Source organism: Triticum dicoccoides, chromosome 1B, assembly GCF_002162155.2.
Source record: "Triticum dicoccoides isolate Atlit2015 ecotype Zavitan chromosome 1B, WEW_v2.0, whole genome shotgun sequence".
Lineage (NCBI taxonomy): Eukaryota > Viridiplantae > Streptophyta > Magnoliopsida > Poales > Poaceae > Triticum > Triticum dicoccoides.
The window spans coordinates 617,145,827-617,168,284 of record NC_041381.1 but is presented as its reverse complement, the minus strand read 5'-3'; the positions used below and the strand labels follow the sequence as shown (position 1 = coordinate 617,168,284).

The 22,458-nt window shown below is 42.4% G+C and overlaps 1 protein-coding gene, 1 long non-coding RNA gene and 2 pseudogenes across 2 annotated transcripts; all 4 read right to left on the bottom strand.

Annotated features, from left to right (window-relative positions):
- Positions 1-962: 962 nt before the first annotated feature.
- On the bottom strand, positions 963-4,250 carry LOC119310189. Its single transcript, XR_005150669.1, has 10 exons — positions 3,895-4,250; positions 3,678-3,756; positions 3,337-3,466; positions 3,127-3,215; positions 2,959-3,039; positions 2,763-2,858; positions 2,397-2,634; positions 2,082-2,142; positions 1,385-1,527; positions 963-1,209 (listed from the first exon to the last, which is right to left on the bottom strand). It is a non-coding gene; the product is annotated as an uncharacterized LOC119310189 (long non-coding RNA).
- Positions 4,251-4,295: 45 nt separating this feature from the next.
- On the bottom strand, positions 4,296-6,486 carry LOC119349147 (annotated as a pseudogene).
- A 6,588-nt stretch (positions 6,487-13,074) lies between these two features.
- Positions 13,075-16,003, bottom strand: LOC119350714 (annotated as a pseudogene).
- Positions 16,004-18,868: 2,865 nt separating this feature from the next.
- Positions 18,869-21,984, bottom strand: LOC119349146 (mitochondrial substrate carrier family protein E-like). The gene is made up of 8 exons (XM_037617158.1): positions 21,849-21,984; positions 21,668-21,725; positions 21,341-21,490; positions 20,804-21,014; positions 20,346-20,391; positions 19,932-20,052; positions 19,590-19,662; positions 18,869-19,354 (listed from the first exon to the last, which is right to left on the bottom strand). Exons 1-8 carry the CDS (start codon positions 21,912-21,914, stop codon positions 19,165-19,167), a joined length of 915 nt encoding a protein of 304 aa, XP_037473055.1. The 5' UTR covers positions 21,915-21,984; the 3' UTR covers positions 18,869-19,164.
- Positions 21,985-22,458: the final 474 nt, after the last annotated feature.

Genomic DNA, 22,458 nt, shown 5'->3' with positions numbered 1-22,458 from the left:
GGGGATTAAAAATTGAACACACAGAAGAAGTACTAAAGACCCAACGAGGAGCCGCGGCATCGAAGACAAAGTAGTCGACGGCGTCTAATCCATATGGAACACACAACATGGACAACCTGCTGAATGAAAATACAGGTGAATCAAAGAACTGAAACACACAACATGGACAACCTGCTGCATGTAGGAAGTGAAGAAGCTCCATTCCTGAATATAAGTAAAACTGCGTACTGTGAACTCCTTGATTGTTCAAAAGTCATGTTAAAGTAACTAGATAGTTGATGTTGCGGGGCTACTGCAGTCACCTGTCTGGTACAATGTAATCACATCACTCATCTCAAATAAAACATACCACTGGCTTCAGTGATGTTATAGTACAAAATGACACTGAAATAGATATACATTGGTATTGGGGTACAGAGAACTTCCGCAAGAGTTCCAACACACAAAAACCAGTAATAAAATCACCATTGGAATGAATAAAATGTACTGCTGCAAACAAAGACATTTATCTCTGAACTATATATGCTATCATATCTTACAACAGATAATCAATTCAGAAACACAGCAAATGCTAGTTAACATCCAAAAGAGGAAAGTAGAGGGGAAAACGGGCCACATCTTTAAAAAGGTGCACAACAAAACCATTTATCATGCACAGAAACTAAACACTACATTAGCTAGATTTCAAGTCTTGCATGCACAAAACTAATTAACAAGCTAACCATCTAGGTAAACTAGAATGCTATCAGCCACAAAATTCAGAAGGTGAATATATATATAATACAAAGGAGGTAAACGCAGCTCCCTCCACATTTTCACATCCGGGCTTGGGACCGGCAAAGGCAGTGTTAAACCACACCAATCATCATTCAAGCATACAGGCCACACCATCAAGCAGATGCAACATTCACACACACAGAGAGTCAAGCACACAGAGTCATACAAACAGAGAGTCAAGCACACACACAATCAAGCCACACATACAGAGTCAAGCCACACACACAGAGTCAAGCCACACATAGAGAGTCAAGCCACACACACACACACAATGGAGCACTTGCACACAAGAAACATACATAGATAGGGGCACAAACAAAAAGCTAATGCATGCAAGACCGAAGTAAACTCAAAAAGCTATAAAGAATTTCCAGAACTTGAACGAGTAAACTGATTTCTCTAGAGGGGCGAGGGTGATCCAGATCTTCGTTCCTGAAAATAGGAAGCTAGTTAGAGGCTGATTAAGTGATTATCTTCATCAATACCCACAAGTTTGTAGGCACAGAGAAGCATGCTTATTTATTTAGAATTTGATTTGTAATTCAAATATTATGAGTGCATGCATACGGACATAAAAGAAATGTTAATGTATTCTTGTTCTACTTACTAGAGAAAGCAAGGCATGTAACATCAGCAACATTCTTATAGAAATTCTGGCTAAGGTAAGCCATGCGACTTGATCACACCGGATGCTTTGCCGTGGTCAAGAGCCTTCAACACTGATTCATTTCTAGTGCTAGTAGATTCAGCCTGCAGGGCAGAGAAACAATGTCAGTACAAATCACCAGGCAAACCAAGCATCTTACTTGTTGGGTCCAAATCAAGGAATTCTAGCTACCAAATAATTCAAGGTGGATGCAAGATGAAACCTCCAACCATCAGCCTCACTGGTGCACACCAGCTTATAAGCTCACATACTGTGTTTATATTATACAGAATAAACACACCTGCCTACCACCAGTCAAGTTCGAAATAATGTACTGATTAACCAAGCTTATGATGACTTGCCAACAGTTGAAAGTGAACTGTAGTCTAGTGTTTATTCCATTTGTAAGTACAACATGATGCAAGGAAAAACCCTACAAGCAGAATTAATTCACTGGCTTGGTGTATGTAAAGCATCCACTTTTCACATATTGGGAATATGCACTAACGCCAACTGCCATTATTCCCTTTATGTTCAGAACAAGGACGTTGGTATTTATAGGTAGTTCCTATTTTTTATATTATATACATTCTAAAATTGAAAAGAACCACCACAGAATGGTTAATGTAGCCAACATATGAAAGGCAGGTTAACTCACCGGGTGATGTGGATCGGCAAGCATGGGAAAGAGGCCTCTAACTATTGAGTGATTGTCTTGCCTGCAGGAAGATAATGCAACAAATATGAGTTATAACAGTGGCACACTGCCAAACACCAGAGACAAGTCTTGGTCCAACATAAGCAATACTGTTTCTTATCGGGCAAAATTCTATAGTACTCCCTCCATCCCGAATTACTTGTCTTAGATTTGTCTAGATATGAATGTATTAGATACGTAGTAATACATGTTAATTAGTGAGTCTAGTTGAACACCACACTAAAAAGGTTACAAGGAAACAGGTTGCTCACATACTTCAAATGCGCTTGTGAAGCTCCACTTCAACTGATTTGTTTTTAGATGAGGAATGGCATGGTGGTTCTGTACTTGGCAATTAGCCTGCAGATACTCGATACAGCATAATATATGAATCAATTTCTATTAAACTACAAGATGAGGTGAAGCGCCTATAAGAAGAAATACTCTTTTTCTCCTATCCAGATGAGGTGAAGCAAATGATGACTGAAGCCTTAACTTTAATAGCAGCCCGCACCTAGCAAATAGGTAGTGAACTATTTTCAGACTAAGTGTCACAATGATAATCAATCAATGGAAGACATAAACTGTTCCCCTGTAAACACTAACAAAAGGTTGGAAAATGAAAACAAACAAAATACGCACTGCAGAGGAAGCAATAGACTCCAAGTGGATCATGGGTTCTCCCACGTATTTCATGGTTCGCTTGAAATACAAATCCTGGTTGAAGACCTTCTCAGCCTGTGAAACAATTCATGAAAATATATCACCAACTATGAAGAGAGAAAAGGCAGGAAGGAGTGAATTTGCATTAGATTCCATTAGAGTGCCAAGGATATACTTGTTGAGAACACATCTAGGGGCTGTTCGGAAGAATGGTATTTATCTGCAACATTTTATTTGTATTGAAGTCCGATTTGAACTACAAAAGGGAACCTATCAACAAATGCCCTCCCAAACAAGCATGTGTTTATCAAGAGAACATATAGACCTCCAAAAGAAAGCTCACCTCATCACAAATTCTGCCTATCGTTGAAATAGTCTCAACTGGATACAACCCACAGAGAGTCTCAGCACCAAGGAGAATGGCATCATTACCTGAACAAAACAATTGTGATTCATGTTACAGCTTGTGTAGTTATAGTTTGTTTGGGTGCAGTAATGAGCAGCCGTACAGGATCACCAAAGTATAAGATATCTGCAAGAGGCAAAAACCAACCATCCAGCACCGCATTTGCCACATCAGTTGCATCTGCACGAGTAGGCCTTAGGTTATCCGTCATACTATCCACAACACGAGTAACAGCAGCAGGTTTTCCAACCATGTTGCACTTGTGCAGAGCAGACTTCTGAAATAAGAACACTTAAAGAACGAACAAAGTAGTACTCAATAGAGAAAAGTACATGTTAATTACTACCAATGTTAGGAATATTTTCCAAAGTATGAAGTGCAAACAAACATGTGATATTCAACAAAATATCAATATAAAAAATTTCAATATGTTGGGAAGATGGCACTGTGAAGTAGTACACTCTAAATATCGACATAGAGTTACTTACTTGCCGCACATCTTCTGCATGCCTTGTATAAGAAAGAGAGGAAGTCAATCTTGTTTGGAGCACCCCATTTTTTCATAACCTGAAAGTGGCGCATGCTCATAAAGTTATATAATGGGTTACAGCAAGGAGCTCCAGTTTCACAAAAAAAATAACATGTAAAGTCTAGTCGCCAAGTTAATACAAGGAGCAAGAGAGATTCTTGGGAGGAGCTCCTTACATCTTTATCCTCGTCAGACAGCGTGGGCATGTCGATATGGATCTGGGATCAGTGCAATGTGAAGGAATAATAATCACAAAAAAGTTCAGAAAAAATAATAGCGCCAGGTTTGTTACCTATGATCAGGAACTACCAATACCAAAATTAGATACCAATCGACAAATAACAATCAATCAATTGTAATAACCATGAACAAACAGCAGCCAGTCGTGCCATATAAACATATGTATCAAGGCAACAAACAGCAATCAATCGGCCTACATGGTTTGTACCTTCTCAAGGCAATCAATCAAACAACAAACAACAATCCATCTCAAGACAATCAATCAAACAACAAACAACAATCCATCTCAAGGCAATCAATCAAACAACAAACAACAATCCACCTCAAGCCAATCAATCAAACAACAAACAACAATCCATCTCAAGACAATCAATCAAACAACAAACAACAATCCATCTCAAGCCAATCAATCAAACAACAATCAATCAATCGTGCCATATGGGAACATAAGCAAAGCATGATAACAATAAACAATTGAAAAGAACAACATCAGAACAACCGTAACAGGCAAGAACAGGATTCTCTGCATCTAGGATGGGAGCACACACGCCTGCCGGTAGAACAAGAATCGACAGAGGGCAACCAGAGTATCAAGCGCATGCGTTTGAGATATGAAAATAACCGACAAACAACACAGGTGAACAGGGAACGACTTGACACTGCTCCAATTTTCGAACCAAGAACCGATCGTTCCTGCAACCATCGCCCCGACACGAACACGAAACGCAGGATCGTCAGATAACAGAAGCGCACGCACAAGTAAACGTAGGAACCATCGCTCCACCGTGAACACGAAACGCAGGAACAGAAGTTTCTCAAACAGACTTTAGTTCGCAAACCAGACCGACCGACCACTCGCTCGCTCGCTCACCCACTTCCTCCCACAGTCGCAGGGACGGAGACCCCCGACGAGACGGACCCAAGAACACGCGAGAGCATCAGGGCGACAATGAGGACAAGCAAAATCATATCACAAGCGATTTTCTATCTAAACGGGCGAATCTAGGATTAGCGAAATCAGTCGAATCAGACGCACTTCAAGACAGATGAATCGAGAACGAGCAAAATGACAAATCAGACGCGATTCTTCTAATCTAAACGGACAAATCGAGTGGGGATGAGCAACATAAAGTCAAAGGGGAGAGGGGAGAGGAGAGGGTATCAGGGACGAATTGCCTCACCAGACGCGAGAGGAGGAGAGGCACGAACCAAGGACGAATTGCCTCACCAGACACGAGAGGAGGAGAGGTAAGCCATTCATACCTAAAAAGTATATGTTTCAAGTTGGCAACATCGGTTGTCTCTCATCAGTTCCAAGCCGATGGCTAGCCTGAAATGACATGAGCAACTTAAAATGTGAGTGTGATGTAAATGACATTTCTATTATTCTTGAAGCAAGAAAAGTAGCTTACATCATCGGCAGCACTAGCAGTCATATTTACAAATGAAGATTCAGATGACCTGTTATGTAATAAGCATCATATGAGTCAAAGATACTTAGAAATCAGTTTATGATCATAACAGCATAAGTAAGTATTCATGTGTGTATATCAAAGTTATCAAGGAATCAAGGTTCAGTATAAAAAAGTCAGACAAACTGATCAAAATTCAAACTCTGACCATTTGAAAGCATAGAAACTTACCGATGATTTATAGTCCTGCAACTCCAATAAGTCACCTAGTTTGTCGTCTTTGACTTTAGCTATAGGTGAGAAGAACTAAGAACAAATAGAAGTAACCAGTGTGTTTCGAAATTAGCAAACATCCCACCCAGGGGAGAAATGCATTTCAGCAAACCATAAAAATAGAACAATCAAAAAAATACCTCTCTCGACATTGCTTGCCTATACATCAACCCATGGCGTACTTCTGTGTCCAGGAGCGTGCCGTGGACTCATACTTGGCCCAATCAGTCTTGTACATGTGAGCAATCTCAGGCACCAGAGGATCATTGGGGTTGGGGTCCGTAAGCAACGAACAGATTGACAGGAGGACCTGTTAACAGAGACGGGTAAATGTTAGAGAAACATAAATGAAGAATTTTTGTGAGATTAAGTTGCTGAAAGGAACCAAGCTTATATCAGCAACAAGCTTTAAGCAAAAATGGAACAACCAAGCTAGGAATGCAGATCATTACCTTTGATATGGTCAAAGCCGGGCTCCACTATTCCTTGAGAATGTCAAGGCAAATGCTGCCGTTGCTGTTGCTGTTTGGGTGGAACACCTTGGTGCGGAAAGAGACCTGAAATATGTTCATGCCTGAATGTCAGAAAAAATAGATAAGATAGCAAGCAGCAGCAAACTAATTGTTTGAGGACCCCCAAGACATTTGTGTAACAGCAATTCCAATATCAATATGAACTCTTTCTTTTACAAAGGTTAGCTCGGTACATCGGAAATTACCTTCGGGGGCTTGAAGGGATAATCCAGTGGGAAATGGATGTTCACCAAAAATAGACCAGCAGTAAAGGGCTGTATGAGGGTCCCATGATAGTGGCCTACCAGTGGAACATGTCCTCACCTACAGGACCTGCCCGAATAAAAGGAAAGTAATACAGTATTACACAACAGTCAGACAAGCATTTGTATGAAGCCAGTCAAGTATGAGTAAGAAACAAGTCATATTTGCTGCGAGATCAAACAGCGGCCAGCTTTAGTTATGTGTGAGCAAGTTCAGAATTAGGCATGAAATTATATTATCAAAGGTTATCCATCATATACACGTCCAGTACAATGATTAGAATATTTCAAAGTTCATTGATCTTAATTTCAAGAGGTTAGTGGAACCAACTGCTGTATTAAAAAACATCAAGTCATCCAGGAGGCCAGGACATCCATTGAAGCCACTTATTCTCCACAATAACACAGAACATCAGATTTACACACATTATGCTAAAGTTGCTTCAGTAATTATATTTCTTCCTGTATGCATTGATAGACCAAGGAAAACAGGTAACCATTACAACCCCACCTACAATAACATAGGATGGTACCGTTCATGTTTCTCAAATCAGATTTACACAACATTAATCTTCGAGTATGCATTGATAGACCAAGGAAAGCAGGTGATCATTGCAACCTACTAAACAGAGGCCACTTTTGACAATTCTCTCTATTGATCAGGCTAGTACTGTTTGTGTTTCTTAAATCAGATTTAGAGAACACTACCAAAGATAAAGTTGCTTCAGTAATTATATTTATTCCAGTATGTGTTAATAGACTAAGGAAGACAGGTGACCATTGCCACCTCACCTCCTAAAACATAGTTCACTCTCGAAAATTCTCCCTATTGATTTGGTTGGTACTGTTTATGTTTCTTAAATAGTCTAGTCCATGCCTAATAGATTAGATTGGTACTGTTTATGTTCCTTAAATAGTGCTAGTCATGCCTAACTGTCCATATAAACTGTGAAGTCCTTGGCGATTTTAATTTCTTTTGGTTATGGCTGTTAAGATATAGCATATAGTGCTACAAGGTGGTGCATGTTCTGCCCATCTGGCACTGCCTGTAAACTGTAATAAGGTTGGCATACCTAAAAGCAGAATAAGGGTTTTTGTTAATGACCTACTCAGAAGATACATCACACACTTGACATGAGTCAATCATATTAGTAGTCCATCTACAGTTCATAAGCAGTATTCTCCACCAATCAATCCAGCAAACCTAAAAGCACTGCGAGAGCACAGCTAAATAATCGACAACTTAACCCCCATGACCAGTAACAATAGTTAACAACCAGACCACGCCAATGGCGCGCTCATCCAGACGCAATACAATCGGGGCAAGATCTAGACGAAATCAAACGGGGCGCTCATCCAGACGCAATACAATCGGGGCAAGATCTAGACGAAATCAAATGGGGCAGAGCGGAAATCACCTGCGCTGAGGTGGGAGGGTCCTTCTGCAGGTCCTTGCAATGAGACCATTTTGTTGGTCCATACTTGCTTACAAGATCAATAATTTTGTCATCTTCCTGTAGAAAAAATATCATAATCATAAATATAACTATAAAATGTGCAAAAGGTTTTTTTCCCGAGCAAAGTCAGGAGTGCAGTGCCAAACCTCTTGAGTCCAAGGACCTTTGATGAGTTCAGGGTTAAGAACCTTCTGCCATGGATGTAAATATTGTACCTCTGTCCTATCCAGAAAGAGCTCAGCTGCGTTAGGTAGATACCGACACGATATGTGAGCTCACCACACTTGCATATAAAGAACATCACCCAAGGAAGCATGGTGTTACTATATAACTAGCTAAAATGTGGGCTATGCATTCATAAGGTTACCATTACCAGCCATGAGATAAACATTGTGTAAAATATAGGAACGAGTTAAATTTGAGAGGGATTATCATCCAAACACATACCAGGTTGATGAGCGATCCACGGGTTCAGTTAAACCACCAGAAGCACACCATCAGAACAACGATAATGAATCAAATTAGCCATCATGAAAACATCCATGCAAATATTAGGTAAATAAATGCTTTGGGACTACAGGCATCAGCATCGCAGAACGTAAATATACCTGCGCTATATGCCAACTCAACCCATCAGTGTCCTTAGCAACACAATAAAGAGCAAATGTGATATGTCATGTACCTTAAATACTTAGAAATGCATTATTCCAAGGACTGGACAACAGTAATACCAAAAGGAGAATATGATATCCACATAAGACATAATCACAAAAAAGTTCAGAAAAAAGAATAGTGCAAGGTCTGTTATCTATGATAGGGAACTACCAATACCAAAGTTAGATACCAATCAACAAACAACAATCAATCAATCAAACAGCAAACAGCAAACAGCAATCAATCAATCAATCAATCAACAAACAGCAATCAATCAATCAATCAATCAATCTTAATAACCATACACAAACAGCAATCAATCGTGCCATATACATCTCAAGGCAAATTTGTAAGAGATATGGTTAATAACTTGAATAAAACACACCATGGCTAGTATACTAACACAGAAGTGACATCAATATTCCTACTTTCCACATCAGATTTGAATCAGTGAACTTCAAAAGGGAACAAAGAACAGTAGAAATGCAGTATTGTCGAACACCATGGTAAACATGATTATTGATTAGGAAAAGAAGGGAAAACAAACAGGGAAAAGGGTGCTCTGATGAGTGGATGCATTGGATATGAAAACAACAAACAGGGAAAACGTGATTATGATGCATTGGATGCCAAATCGGCCACGCAAAGAAGTGGAAACCAAGCAAGTGATTGTTACAAGAGTCAGGATTTTCTGCTCAGCCTATCATCCTAATTTATCAGCAGGAAAGAAGCCTCACATCACAGTACCCACGGCCTACATGGTTTGCACCCCTGAACACAAATCATCATATATTGGAACATAAGCAAAGCATGATAGCAAGAAACAAGTTGAACACACAACATCGTATATTGGAACATAAGCAAAGCATGATAGCAAGAAACAAGTTGGAAAGAACACCATCAGAATAACCGTAACAGACAAGAACAAGACTCGCTGCATCTAGGATGGGAGCACACATGCCTGCCGGTAGAACAAGAATCGACAGAGGACGAACAACGCAGGTGATGGAACACAGGAACGGATTTGACACTGCTCCAATTTCGAAACCAGAACCGCACACTGTCGCCCCGACGCGAACACGAAACACGGGATCGTCAGATAACCAGGAAGAGAAGTAAACGCAGGAACCATCGCTCCACCGTGAACACGGAACGCAGGAACAGAAGTTTCTCAAACGGACGGACTTGTTAGTTCGCAACCAGACGGTGACCCAAACCGATCGACGGACCGCTCGCTTCCTCCCAGAGTCGCAGACCCGTGATGAGACATCCCCAAGAACACGCGAGAGCATCAGGGCGACGGCGACGGCGAGGACGAGCAAGAATCAAATCACACGCGACTCTGAACTGACGACGACGGTGAGGAGGAGCAAATCAAACCGGACGCGCATTTCTATCTATCTAAACGGCCGAATCGAGGACGAGCAAAATCAATTGAATCGGACGCGGTTCAGAACAGAGGAACTGAGGACGAGCAGAATCGAACAAATCAGAAGCGATTATTCTACTCTAAACGACGGACGAATCGAGCAAGGGCGAGCAACATAGAACCAGACGCGAGAGGAGGAGAGGTAGGAACCGAGGAGGAATTGCCTCACCGGACGCGAGACGAGGAGATGCGAGAAACGAGGACGAGTCGCCTCACCAGACGCGAGAGGAGGAGAGGCACGAGTCGAGGACGAGCGCGCGCAGCTGGCGCACGACGCCGGTGCCCCCGCCTGCGTCCCCGGGGAGCGGAGAGGAGAGGGAGCAGGGGGCGGGCGGGCGGGCGGGCGGACATGGAATCGGAGGCCGGAACGGAGACCACCACGCGGCCAGGACGGACCGAGGACGAAGGAAGGAAGGAGGCGAGAGGCGCGGCCCGGACGGAGAGAGGAGGGGCGGGCCGGCCAAAGGGCGGAGCTTTATAGCCGGGGCAGAGGCGGTGGCGGCGGGCAGAGCCTTGTCCCTGCCGAGGTGCGCGTGGCGTGGCTGCGGATATGAAAGGCAAGTGGAGCGGGGCTGGATCCGGAGCGGGGTTCGGCGGCGGAACGGGAGTTTTCCAGGCCCGTGCGTACCGTTGCCGTGCCTCTTTCCTTTTTTTTCAGATCAGATTGGTTGCGTGGTGAAAACAAATGCGTTCATTTCTTTTTTTTAGTGCTGAAAGTAAATGTGTTCGTGTTAGAAACATCTACCACTGCCAAAAAACATATAAAAACGCCACGCTCATATATTAAGTGTAATTTTCTTTCTTTTACCCGGCTAGAATAGCTAGGATACGTATTCGAGTTGATCGAAAACTCGCCTCGCCCGCTCCAGCTTTCGCCGCTTCCCTCCCTTTCATCACCTCTCCTTCCCTCCCGCCGTTGGTGTAGGCGGGGCGTTTCTCCCCTCCTGATGCATGGTGTGTGCAACGCGGGATGTGGATCGTGCCGGGGGCGCGGCGGCACCGAGTCAGACGGGCGCGCCGGTGGCATGGGCGGATGGCAGGGCCGCAACGGCTGTGCGGGGTGCTCAATGAACTTTCTTTCAAATTTGATGAATTTTTTTTCAGATTTAATGAAGTGTTTCTCAACTTTGATGAACCTTTTTTCAAATTCAACAAACTTATTTTCAAAATCGATAATTTTTTTCAATTTTTTGAACTTTTTCCCAAAATTGATGATTTTTTTTCAAAATCAATGAACTTTTCCGAATTCGATGAGCTTCTTTGAAAATCAATTAACTTTTTTAAAAATATGTGGATTTTTTTCAAATTCAATAAAGTTTTTTTTTCAAATTCATGATCTTTTAAGAAGTTTTTGAACTTTTTTTTTCAAAAACCATGAACATTTTTTAGTTCACTATTTTTTTAAAAAAATCAAAAGTTAATTGGTTCAGCGCGGGCGGTCTAACACGATCAAGGGAACTAGGAAACCAGTCGAGTGCTATTTTCTCCTTGGGCCGGCCCATGAGCGGGGGCGCATGGGCGCCAAAAAGCTCAACATGGCGCCCTATAGGAGCTCCCACTGGACCCAAGGGGCGGCGGTCTGTTCCCGCTTGGCGCCATGCGCCAAAGTGGTATAGCCTGCGATTCTTTGCTTTCTTCTTTCTTTACGGTTATTTCATGTCTTGTGCCCCTACACTTCAAGGGCACCTCTCCGTAAGGACACCACCTGAATGACAACAAAGGGATGCTCTGAGTAGGTCGAACAATTCTTCTTCTTTTTTGCAACAACAGGCTATATTAAATTACTCAGGAGGATTACAGTGTGTGTGAATACATCCTAGAGGAAAAGCAGGGGTGTAATTCACTCAGATATGATCCTCCCTAGCCTATTTGGCACACCTGTGTGCCGCTTCATTTGCTTTTCGGATGATATAGACAATGGAGCAAGATTGAAAACTGGATTTCGCGTCCACATTTGCTTTTCGGCTGATATGGACAATGGAGCCAGATCTGCTCATGAAAAAATTGCCTCATTTAGCATTCGCACATCTTGAGCATCACTTTCGATGATCACCTTGAGAGATTCAAGAGTAAGACGAATGCCATCACGGAGCGCCAAGGCTTCCATAGTGCTTGCATTTTGTGCAAATCAATACCAAGTTGCTTGGTCCCGAAGAACAACTCTCATACTACCATAGCCATCTTGCTCGTAATAGCTCGCGTCAACATTGACCTTGATGATCTCGGGGCGTATCTAGACCGATTTCTCCCTTGACTCTCATGTCATCTTTGAGCCTACTAGCGCAGCTAGATTGTGGATGGTACCAATGGCCCATTTGAAGTTCTCCATGTCTCCTATTGTTTCTTTCAGTCCAAATCATCCGCCCATTTGAAGTTCTCCATGTCTCCTATTGTTTCTTTCAATTCAAATCGTCCTGCACACACACAAAATGATAGCAGCATGCGGTTCTGAAACTTGATTGCCATCAAGAATATCTACAGCCCATGAATCCGGATGAAGAGAAGGGATCCTGACCGGAAGGAAGCAACGACGTTCAATCATCTCCTCAACACCACAATCTTCACAAAACAGAATCTGCTCAACATGTCATTCTTGCAGAACATGGACATGTCATCGACCAAAGAACGCGTGCAGGTTCAATCAAGCACATGGATCAAAAAGACAAAAACCATGGGGTCTAGCGAGTCTATGTCACTTTGCCAACAGGCTAAATTCTAATACCTGCCTTGTCTGCTTCCATGCAAGCAAGGTCGAGATAACAGATTCCCTAACAAAAAGGTCGAGATAACAAAGACAACACATGATCCAAGCAATTGAGTCAAGAGCTAATATTGGTATATATTATATATACACACGAAGCACTAATGCACTACATTAACACGACGACTCCATAATTTGCGGCATGCAATTCTAGGACGTACTAGTAATTTAAACGGGGAGTGAGGCTACGCCAAGGCGTTCTTTTAGGTGGTGGTTACATGTTCATTGACTTTCGGTTATCCAAGGCACCAGGCACATCACAAAAAGGGTCCCTCCTGTCTTCACCTTGGGAAATTGCGTAGGTGATCCGAAATCACTGCCATGGTGACCAAAAGACCGGCTAAGTACGGGATGTTCATCCTTCCGCCCAGATGAGCTTGAAGATGTTCTTGCTAGCTCCCGCGTTGACCATGCTGCTCTTGTTCTTCAGCATCTCCTCCTGGGCACGCCTATCGCCATCCTTCAAAGTTATAAGGATAAACTTTTAGTTCTACAAACATGTTGAATTGTTCTGTACATCAATTGCGCGAGGAGCAACTAAGGATGTGTGTGTACATACACTGGTCACAACTATTCCAATGAGTAAGTAAGATTGTATAAGTTGTATATGTAAAGAACATTGTACAAGTTGAAAGGAAAAGTGGACTCACAAGCATGGTGTACGCCTTAGCAAGCGAGAGAAGGGTGGGGTAGAGACTCGTGACAGCAAGAGCAGCTTCTTCCGTCACTTGTGGCACCTGATTTACATGCACAATAAATGAGAAAACTACTGCATGAAATGGACTACCCGGCAAACTTTGGTGGAGGTGGCCGTATTCGCCCAGTTACCTGCATAAGCTGAAGGGAGAATATATCTCTCATAGTGACCTTCTCAAGGTCAGAACACCTCTTCACAAACTCGTCGTAGGTCAGGCAAAGTCGAGAGGTATCAGCACCAGCAGAGAAGTTTCTGCTGTAGTAATCAATTATAGAGCCCGTGAGGTGGCCGTATTTCTTTTCAGTGTCAGCATACCCAGTGGTTCTTTGGACATCAAATCCTTCAAGAACCTCAGTAGTGAAGCAGCTGAAATAGAAGGCATATGGAGCAGTTAATAGGGCATACAACTGACATCCTGAACGGAAGGAATGATACTTAATAATGTTAAACAACGAGAAAAAAGCACTGCCATTCAGGGGTTAACATGATCGTCCAGGCTTCATGAGAAGAGTACATGCGCTGTTTTAACGCTCTCTGATCCATCTACAGTGTTTGCATCCCCTTCAACTAGATATATTAGCTTCCTTAGCCCACATTTCTGCAAAGGATACAACAAATGGAGGTATCACGTCGTATTGTTGCTAAAATAACCACATCAACCCCCTATATATGGACAAGAAATACAATTTCTTTGGGAAGAGATGCACAATCTACAGGCTCAAGCTTATGTCTGCTAATAACATTGTCCTTCATCATCTCATACCCAAATATGGGCTATGCTTTTCAATTAATGATAACAAAGAATAAGGGGAAAAATCTCCTCGGCTAAGATTAGACTCAAGCAACATCAAATCACAGGGGATGGCATGCGGGCATAAAACATGGCTGATCAAAAGACACTCAGCATGTTGCAGGGAAACATTCCTTTCGTATTCAGCATGTCTGGAACCCAATTGAAATCTAAAATAAACAAGATATCACAAAGTTCTTCATCTAAAAAAAGAAGCACAGATCTGATGCGTTGCTGCTCTTCGTCAAAATAAAATCTTCTTTATCTAACTGTTTAGATATTCCTCCATACCTGTGCCGCCAAACAGGCTAATGACTATGCCCATCAACTTATTTGCAACATCACCAAAACAATGTGTTGTGTTGCCACAACTGCTGATCAGGATTGTCACAAGAAACAAATGGTAATCTACGATACAATATTTTTATCACTATCAGTGAGAAAAGCCTTGGCGCAGCGGTAAACCTGTTGCCTTGTGACCATGAGGTCACGGGCTCGAGTCCTGGAAACAGCCTCTTGCAGAAATGTAGAGAAAGGCTGCGTACTATTGACCCAAAGCGGCCGGACCTTTCCCCGGACCCTGCGCAAGCAGGAGCTACGTGCACCGGGCTGCCCTTTTTTACTATCAGTGAGAAATTGAAAGCATGAAGAACTGGGAAAGTTAAGATGGAAGGTTTATAACATTAATGACAAAAATCAAAGCTATTTTCAGATGGTACCTTCAGTCTTAGTTTTTTTATCTTTGTATTTGTTATCTTTAATTGAGCCAAGTAAATCATCCACATTTTTCCTTTCAACAATGAAATCAAGAACATAATCCATGTCAAGTTCTTTATGGCGAGCAATCCAAAGAGCATCTCCAACAGGCAAGTGTTTAATCTGGATGACATGGTTTGAACAGAAGGATCAGCACAATTTTCTTTGGCACATTATATGAACAGTTCAATCTATGCAAAGCAACTTTGTTAACATTATTATGCTGTCTCCTTGCACACAAGCAAGAAAAAAGTGCAGTCAGCAATCATCAACACAGTGGGGCAGCGACCAAACATATCAGATAATTAATCCAGCAGTACAGAGCATTTAATTTAGAGCCGTGTTGATGCATATAATGACTTTTAGCAGTGTATTATGGTTGTCTGAAGAAATGTAACAAGGATAACACCGACTCGAGGATGTCGGCGACTTCGCCGCGCTCAGCGCGTTCTTCGACCCGTAGTTGTAGTTGCGGCCTTTTAAAAAAAAACTTTGTTATGTAATCTCGAATATTTGTCCAGTTTGCCAAACTTTAACCGAATTCCTTTTTTTTAAAACGGCTTCTGGGGGCGACCCTGGGGCCGGCGGCTGGGAACCCGAAAACCCCCACGCCGATTTTAGCGCCGGCTCGCCCCCAGGCGGCAATTTTACGCGCCCTGGGGGGCCAACGGGCCAACGGCTGGAGATGCTCTTAATTAGTGATTTCGTGTGTCGCCTCGCTAGTACGGCCGGCCAGCTACTGTACTACATGCCGAGGCCCAAGCCCAGAACCCAGCAGGCAAACGACTCAAGACCAGCCGAGATAACTAGAGTTGTACTCAGAATTGTCAAGGAAGAGGAGAGCGCGGAAAGCATAAACGACACGGTCTTGGTTTTAATACCAAAGGTAATGAATCCAACTCAACTCTCTCAGTTTAGGCATATAAGCTTATGCAATGTCTTGTACAAGATTGCCTCGAAGGTTGTTGCGAATAGGCTTAAACATATTCTATCAGATATTATTTCAGAATAGCAGTCAGCATTTGTTCCTGGGAGGCTCATAACTGACAATATTATTTGTGCTTATGAGTGTTTGCACTTTATGAAGAGGTCCAAGGCAAAAACAAATAGCTCTTGTGCGCTAAAACTGGATATGATGAAGGCATATGACCGTGTGGAGTGGTCGTATCTGAAGGCTATAATGATAAAACTTGGCTTTGCTCCTGCCTGGGTTGACATTGTGATGAATATGATCTCTTCAGTATCCTTCTCAGTTCTGTTTAATGGTGAGAAATTAGACCAGTTCAAACCTTCAAGAGGTATTCGACAGGGAGATCCTATTTCCCCTTATTTGTTTTTGATTGCAGCGGAGGGCCTTTCGTGCCTTTTAAAATCCAGTTCTCAGTCATCCATACTTAGCGGAATCAAGGTGGCACCTACAGCTCCAGCTGTGAACCACCTTTTGTTTGCAGATGACAGCCTGCTGTTTTTCAAAGCAAGTGTTGAGGGTGCAGATGCGGTATCAAACCTGCTGAATATTTACTGTGGAGCTTCGGGACAGAGGGTAAACAATGAGAAGTCTTCTATCTTCTTTAGCAGAGGGTGCCCTCAGGCGGTGCGGGATAGTGTGAAACACGCTGTGAATGTTCATAAGGAGTCTTTGAGCGATAAATACTTGGGTATGCCTACTGACGTGGGACATTCCAAGAATGGTACGTTCAGATACTTGCGAGATCGTGTATGGGAAAAGATTAAAGGGTGGATGGAGAAGTTACTCTCAGCTGCAGGAAAAGAAGTACTTATCAAATCTGTTGCCCAGGCGATTCCAGTCTACTCAATGGCCTGCTTTAGACTGCCCAGAGGTTTATGCGACAGTGTTACGTCCATTTTCAGGCAATTCTGGTGGGGTAGCAAACAAGGACGTCGAAAACCTGCATGGGTTTCATGGGAAACAATGACAAGACCAAAATATATGGGAGGTTTGGGTTTTCGAGACCTAGAGATTTTTAACCTTGCACTCCTGTCCAGGCAAGCATGGAGACTTTTGAACAACCCTGATACGCTTAGGGCATGTATAATGGTTCTATTTTAGCAATGCCATGTAGGATAAATGATGAGATGGATGAGAGAGAAATCATAAGAGAAGGCTTGTCTTCTCTTAATTAAGAGAAGGCAAGAGATGATCTCTTAGCACAATATGTCTCACCACATTTTTAGGAATAACTAGTTATTGATGATAAGGCTAAGAAATGATCCATTGTAGACATGTTTTTTTGTCATCTCTAAATTACATGCAATATTTAAAATAAGACTACCTTATCGACCATTGTACATGCCCTTAGCTCTATGATTTTGAAAGCAGCATATTTCCCGGACTGTGGCATTCTACAGGCTGAATTGGGCTCACACCCATCTCAAATTTGGCGCGCCATCTTGGACGGGAGGGACATCTTGAAGCAGGGTGTGATCAGGAGGATTGGGACCGGAGAAGACACACTCATATGGGAACATAACTGGATCCCGAGACAGGATATACTTCGGCCTATAACTTCTCTAGTGGCTGATCCACCACTACGAGTGCAAGAGCTGATTGAGCAAGCCACCTCTTCCTGGAAGGAGGATCTAGTCAGGCAAGTGTTTATACCAATTGACGCAGAGGCAATTCTCAAAATACCTTTGTGTACAAGAAGAGTTGATGATTTTTGGGCATGGAGCAAGGAGGACCGGGGCAATTTCACTGTTCGATCAACCTACCGGATGATCCAAAATACCAAGCTAACACGAGAAAATTGGTTGTATCAAACGGAGGGTCCGTCTAGTACTGTCGAGAGTAATGGCTGGTCTTCTCTTTGGCGCACCCAGGTGCCGAGCAAAATTCGAGTTTTTCTCTGGCGGCTAGCGAGGGAATCAATTCCTACAAATGATCTCCTCCATCATCGCAGCATGGCTGACTCGCCGGCATGCCGGCTGTGTGGGGCGGCCGACTCGTGGCGACACGCACTCCTGGAGTGCACCATGGCGAGGAGCGTCTGGGCTCTAGCACCTGAGCCGCTGGTTGAGCTCATGAGCACCGACGAGAACCCAAACGCGAGGAGATGGCTGTTTAATATGCAAAGCTCGCTAAACCACACTGAATTTACTCGTTTTGGGGTCACTCTTTGGGCGATCTGGAGTTCAAGAAGGAAAGTAATATATGAGGATATCTATCAGACTCCGTTTGCAACCAATGCATTTGTGAATTCTTTCATCAACGAGCTGAAGTTGTTGACGAAGCCACGCGGAGAGCATGCTGTTTCCCAGGCAAGACCGAACCGATGGATAGCGCCACCAGAGAATCTGGTCAAGATAAATGTGGACGCGGCACTACTGAGAAACAGATCCGGTGACACAGTTGCTGCAGTCTGTCGGGGACGAGATGGAGTGTTCATGGGCGCTTCCACTGTCACCTTCATCGGAACTAATGAACCTACAGCACTAGAGGCTCTAGCTGTGCGGGAGGCACTTGCACTGGCTGACGACCTATATGAACGCATGATCCTCGTAGCGGCGGATTGTAAGGTTGTCACTGACGATATCAAGCTTAGTAGCGCGGCTAGCTACGGAGCTATAATTCGAGAGATAATAGATCGCTCTAGCTCTTTCTTAGTTTGTTCTTTTAGCCATGAGTTTAGGAGCTCGAATACCGAGGCTCACAATTTAGCGAAGCATGCTCTTTCACTTGGGTTGGCCGCCGTGTGTGGTTAGGTAACCCGGGTGACCTTTCTTTCGTCCCTGTAAATATTGTGACGAGTTAAATAAAAGCTTAGTGAGATTGTCTCAAAAAAAAGCCGAGAATCCGCCCAGATTTCTATACGTAGAAAATGTATGAGACGCATGAACACTGAACATTTGCATATGATCTTCGAAAACTAAGAGCTTCAGAAACCAAACACAAGGAATGGTAACTGCATTTAGAATCTTCAATGTGGCAAAAATGGTAGGGGCTACAAACGGAATCGGTACAGGCAACTAGCTCCAAGACGGCTGGTCTCTAACTCCCAAAAATCTCCGACTTAACGAAGGACAGCCAGCTCTACTCCTCTCTTCTACCTACATATGTTTCTGCATTGCTGAAAATGCATATCTACTCCTGCATTAGCCAAATGGAACTCGCTGTCAGACAAACCAAAAAATCCTCTGGGTCAATTCTCTCTTGCACCTCAGCCTCAGACTCAGCAGGTAGGCTAGTTCAAGGCCGTCTCCGCATCCATATCGATCTTCTCGTTGAAATGCTCTCTCAGGAATTCCACCGCCATGAACGTGAATGCAGATGCGGGTATATACCATATTATCCGAGGGACGCTTCCCTTGAATAAGCCATTCACTCCCTCAGCATTCCATGTCTTTTTTATAGCATCCAGCCATCCATCGTACCTGATTGTCGTATTACAAAACAGAAAGAGACTTAGTAGCCTGGGAGACAAATCACATGCTATCAAACGGAACAGGGAATGAACTTTGTCACGGTGATGTGTAGAGAATTAATGGTTCTGGAGGTTAACAGAAAGATAGGGAAGAAAATATCAACGTGCATCGAATAAATATCAAACTGGCTAGCAGAAAAACAGATGCGTGTGTCAAATCACAAGGGTCCGATTTTGCCATGTACCTAGTTGTTGATCCTTGTACTTGAAGTCTTGTCTTGATGACATCCAAGGGGGTTGTCAAGTATGCACTAAAACCTGCAAAACACATTGGAAAAGAGTGGTAAATCAACAGGCTAAACACTTTGGGATTCTCAAGAAACATGATAGCCAACAATGTGATTTATCAAATACTCCCTCCGTTCCTAAATATTTGTCTTTCTAGTGATTTCAACAAGTGACTACATACGGAGCAAAATGACACTCTAAAATATGTCTATATACATCCGTATGTGGTAGCCATTTGAAATCTCTAGAAAGACAAATATTTAGGAACGGAGGGAGTATATATAATAGATCAGACCTACCGCCTGATAATCCTCCTAGAACAAGCCCTTCAAAAGAGTTGCTGACTTGTAAATCACTGTCTGGCAAATACTTCCTCTTCCCATACACAGTAAGTTCTTTCAACCCTTCATAGAAAGTTACCTGGAGATGCCAAAGATCATGCGCATAAAAAGGATTGGAAGGAAAATATCTTAATTTTCTGCAGCCCACAAGCAGGTTTTTTTTTAAATGAACAGATCCGGACATGACATAATACTGTTAGATAAAACCAATATCCACAACATCTGGAGTTGAATGTCACGACAAAGATCCATCTTACTACCTACTAGCTATAGGAGTTGGCCAAACATAAAGACAAACATTTCTTTCAAGAGGCAAACAGGTTTCCAAAGTTACAAGAACAACGAGAAAGCATAAGCTGAATTCTCACTTACCATTAGGCCAGCAAACGGGACATCCCTGGCAAGCGTAGACCCATATCTGCGAGAAATAAATGGTTGTGTCACTGAAGCAAAACTAAAATGTGTGACAAATAGATTATCATCATGTGCGGAATAGTATCAGGGTTTTTTTACCCAAAAGTTGACCAAGTTTGTTCCATGAACAACCATACATTCATGCTTAAAAAAAATGTGTGCATAAATAACTCAAAAAAATTGTGATAAATTTTTAAATTGATACTCCTACTTGTATCACAGTATTCAAATGTGCTAGCATATTTCCTTGGATTCGATTTTAGAATGGAGGAAAATAAACTATTGACTGAACAATCTGCTAATCTGCTCCTTGAAGATACTATATGTTTCCGTATGCTAGACCAAAAAAACTCATGTTTTCTCTCTATCAGAAAACAGAAGATGTTATTCAAGAAACAAGCAGTCAGTGCCAGTACCCTGCATAGAGTCCCTTCACACCATGATCTCTCCAGATAGAAGAGCCAGCATGGAACATTCCATTATAGTACCCATACATCTGAGTGCCAGGAGATTGAGAAACATTTCCTTTTGTAGCATTTAATGCCCAAGATTTGCTAGAGCCTTGGACTTGCATCCGCTGCTTCATAACTTCACAAGGCACATAGATAAAAGATCCGAGTGTATCTCCTGGAGTGGGCATTCAAAAGTTTATATGGTGTCAATGAAGCAGCACATTATTCCAATGAAAGGCAAATTGTATCAGTACAGCATTACATGAGTGACAAAGAAGAAGAACAGAGAAGCTTGAATATGCAGAGACCTCATGCATTGCGTGACACCAAAAATGACAAAGAATAACTTATTGAGAACTCAATGTAGACAGCGTGTAAAAATCAGTTTCTGCCTCTAAATCCTAGTAACATGCTGATAAAAGCATTCACAAAATTTAAGCAGCATCATGCAGATTTTCTGGGGGGTAAAATACAGTACACATAAAGTAAACAATTTCTCACCAATTCCTCCAGCAATAAAGTGAGACCAATGACCACTAAGATTGGGATTATTGTTCTCCAGCCATGTCTTTGTTGATTCAATAACACCAAAATATGTTGCACCTGTAGCAAGTGAACCAGTAACGCCTGGACTAATTCCTCTGTAGAAACCTGAAATATGGCAAGAGTACTGAAGTTTACAAGATGACTACTGGAGCTCTGAATAAGGTCAATCAAATCTCAGGGCTGAGGCACAGGGAGATTTTTTCTGATTTTCACAAAGCTAATACTACAGTGTTCCAGCATTTTCACTCTCTTTTTTCACTAAAAATCAGAGGGGTTGCTAACCTCTCAGTCCATCAGAAGCCCAAACTGTCCTGACCATCTGAAAAATATTCTTCTGAGCCTGTTCAGAACAAGTGAAGAAAGGCATGGCATCCATGTGTCAAAATCATTCAATAAAACAAGAAACTCTACAGCTCATGGTCATGTGAAGTGAATGGAAATTTTTAGGAAAACGATCCCACACCTTAGCGCCTGACATTATAGCTTGACTCTGAAGCCTTGTTTTCAGGGTGTCAACTGGATGCATCATGCCTTCGCCAAATGCGCCTGCAATTGCTCCCCACACAAATTCCCTCCACACTGCATCAGGAGATTTATCTCAGTAACAGCATGGTGCACACTTTTGGGAACTGTGTGTTGCTCAGTTCTATAAACTCTTACAAATTATCACATAGTCTGCTGTCGAGGTGCAGCCAAATTTTCGTGAAAATGAACCATCATAAAATTATAGCTTTACTGTAGTGAAATACATAATCCATTCTAAAAATGTCAAACTATTTATCAGCTTCATGAGTGGGCAAGGATATGATACATCGATTGCCCTTTTGCCATGTCCGGATCTAAACAGTAATGTTTGCTCACAGAAGCATGTTTACTACATGACCATCCAATGGAAGGCAATAAATAATAATAATATGAACAATAACCTGCTATTTGCATAGAACAAAACCTATATCACAGAAAATATAACAGATAGCTCATATCATTAAATCAGGTCAAAATCATAAGCCCGATAAACCACAAACTCACGCTGAGCCACCGCCGTCTCAAGTTAATACAAAGGACCCCAAGTT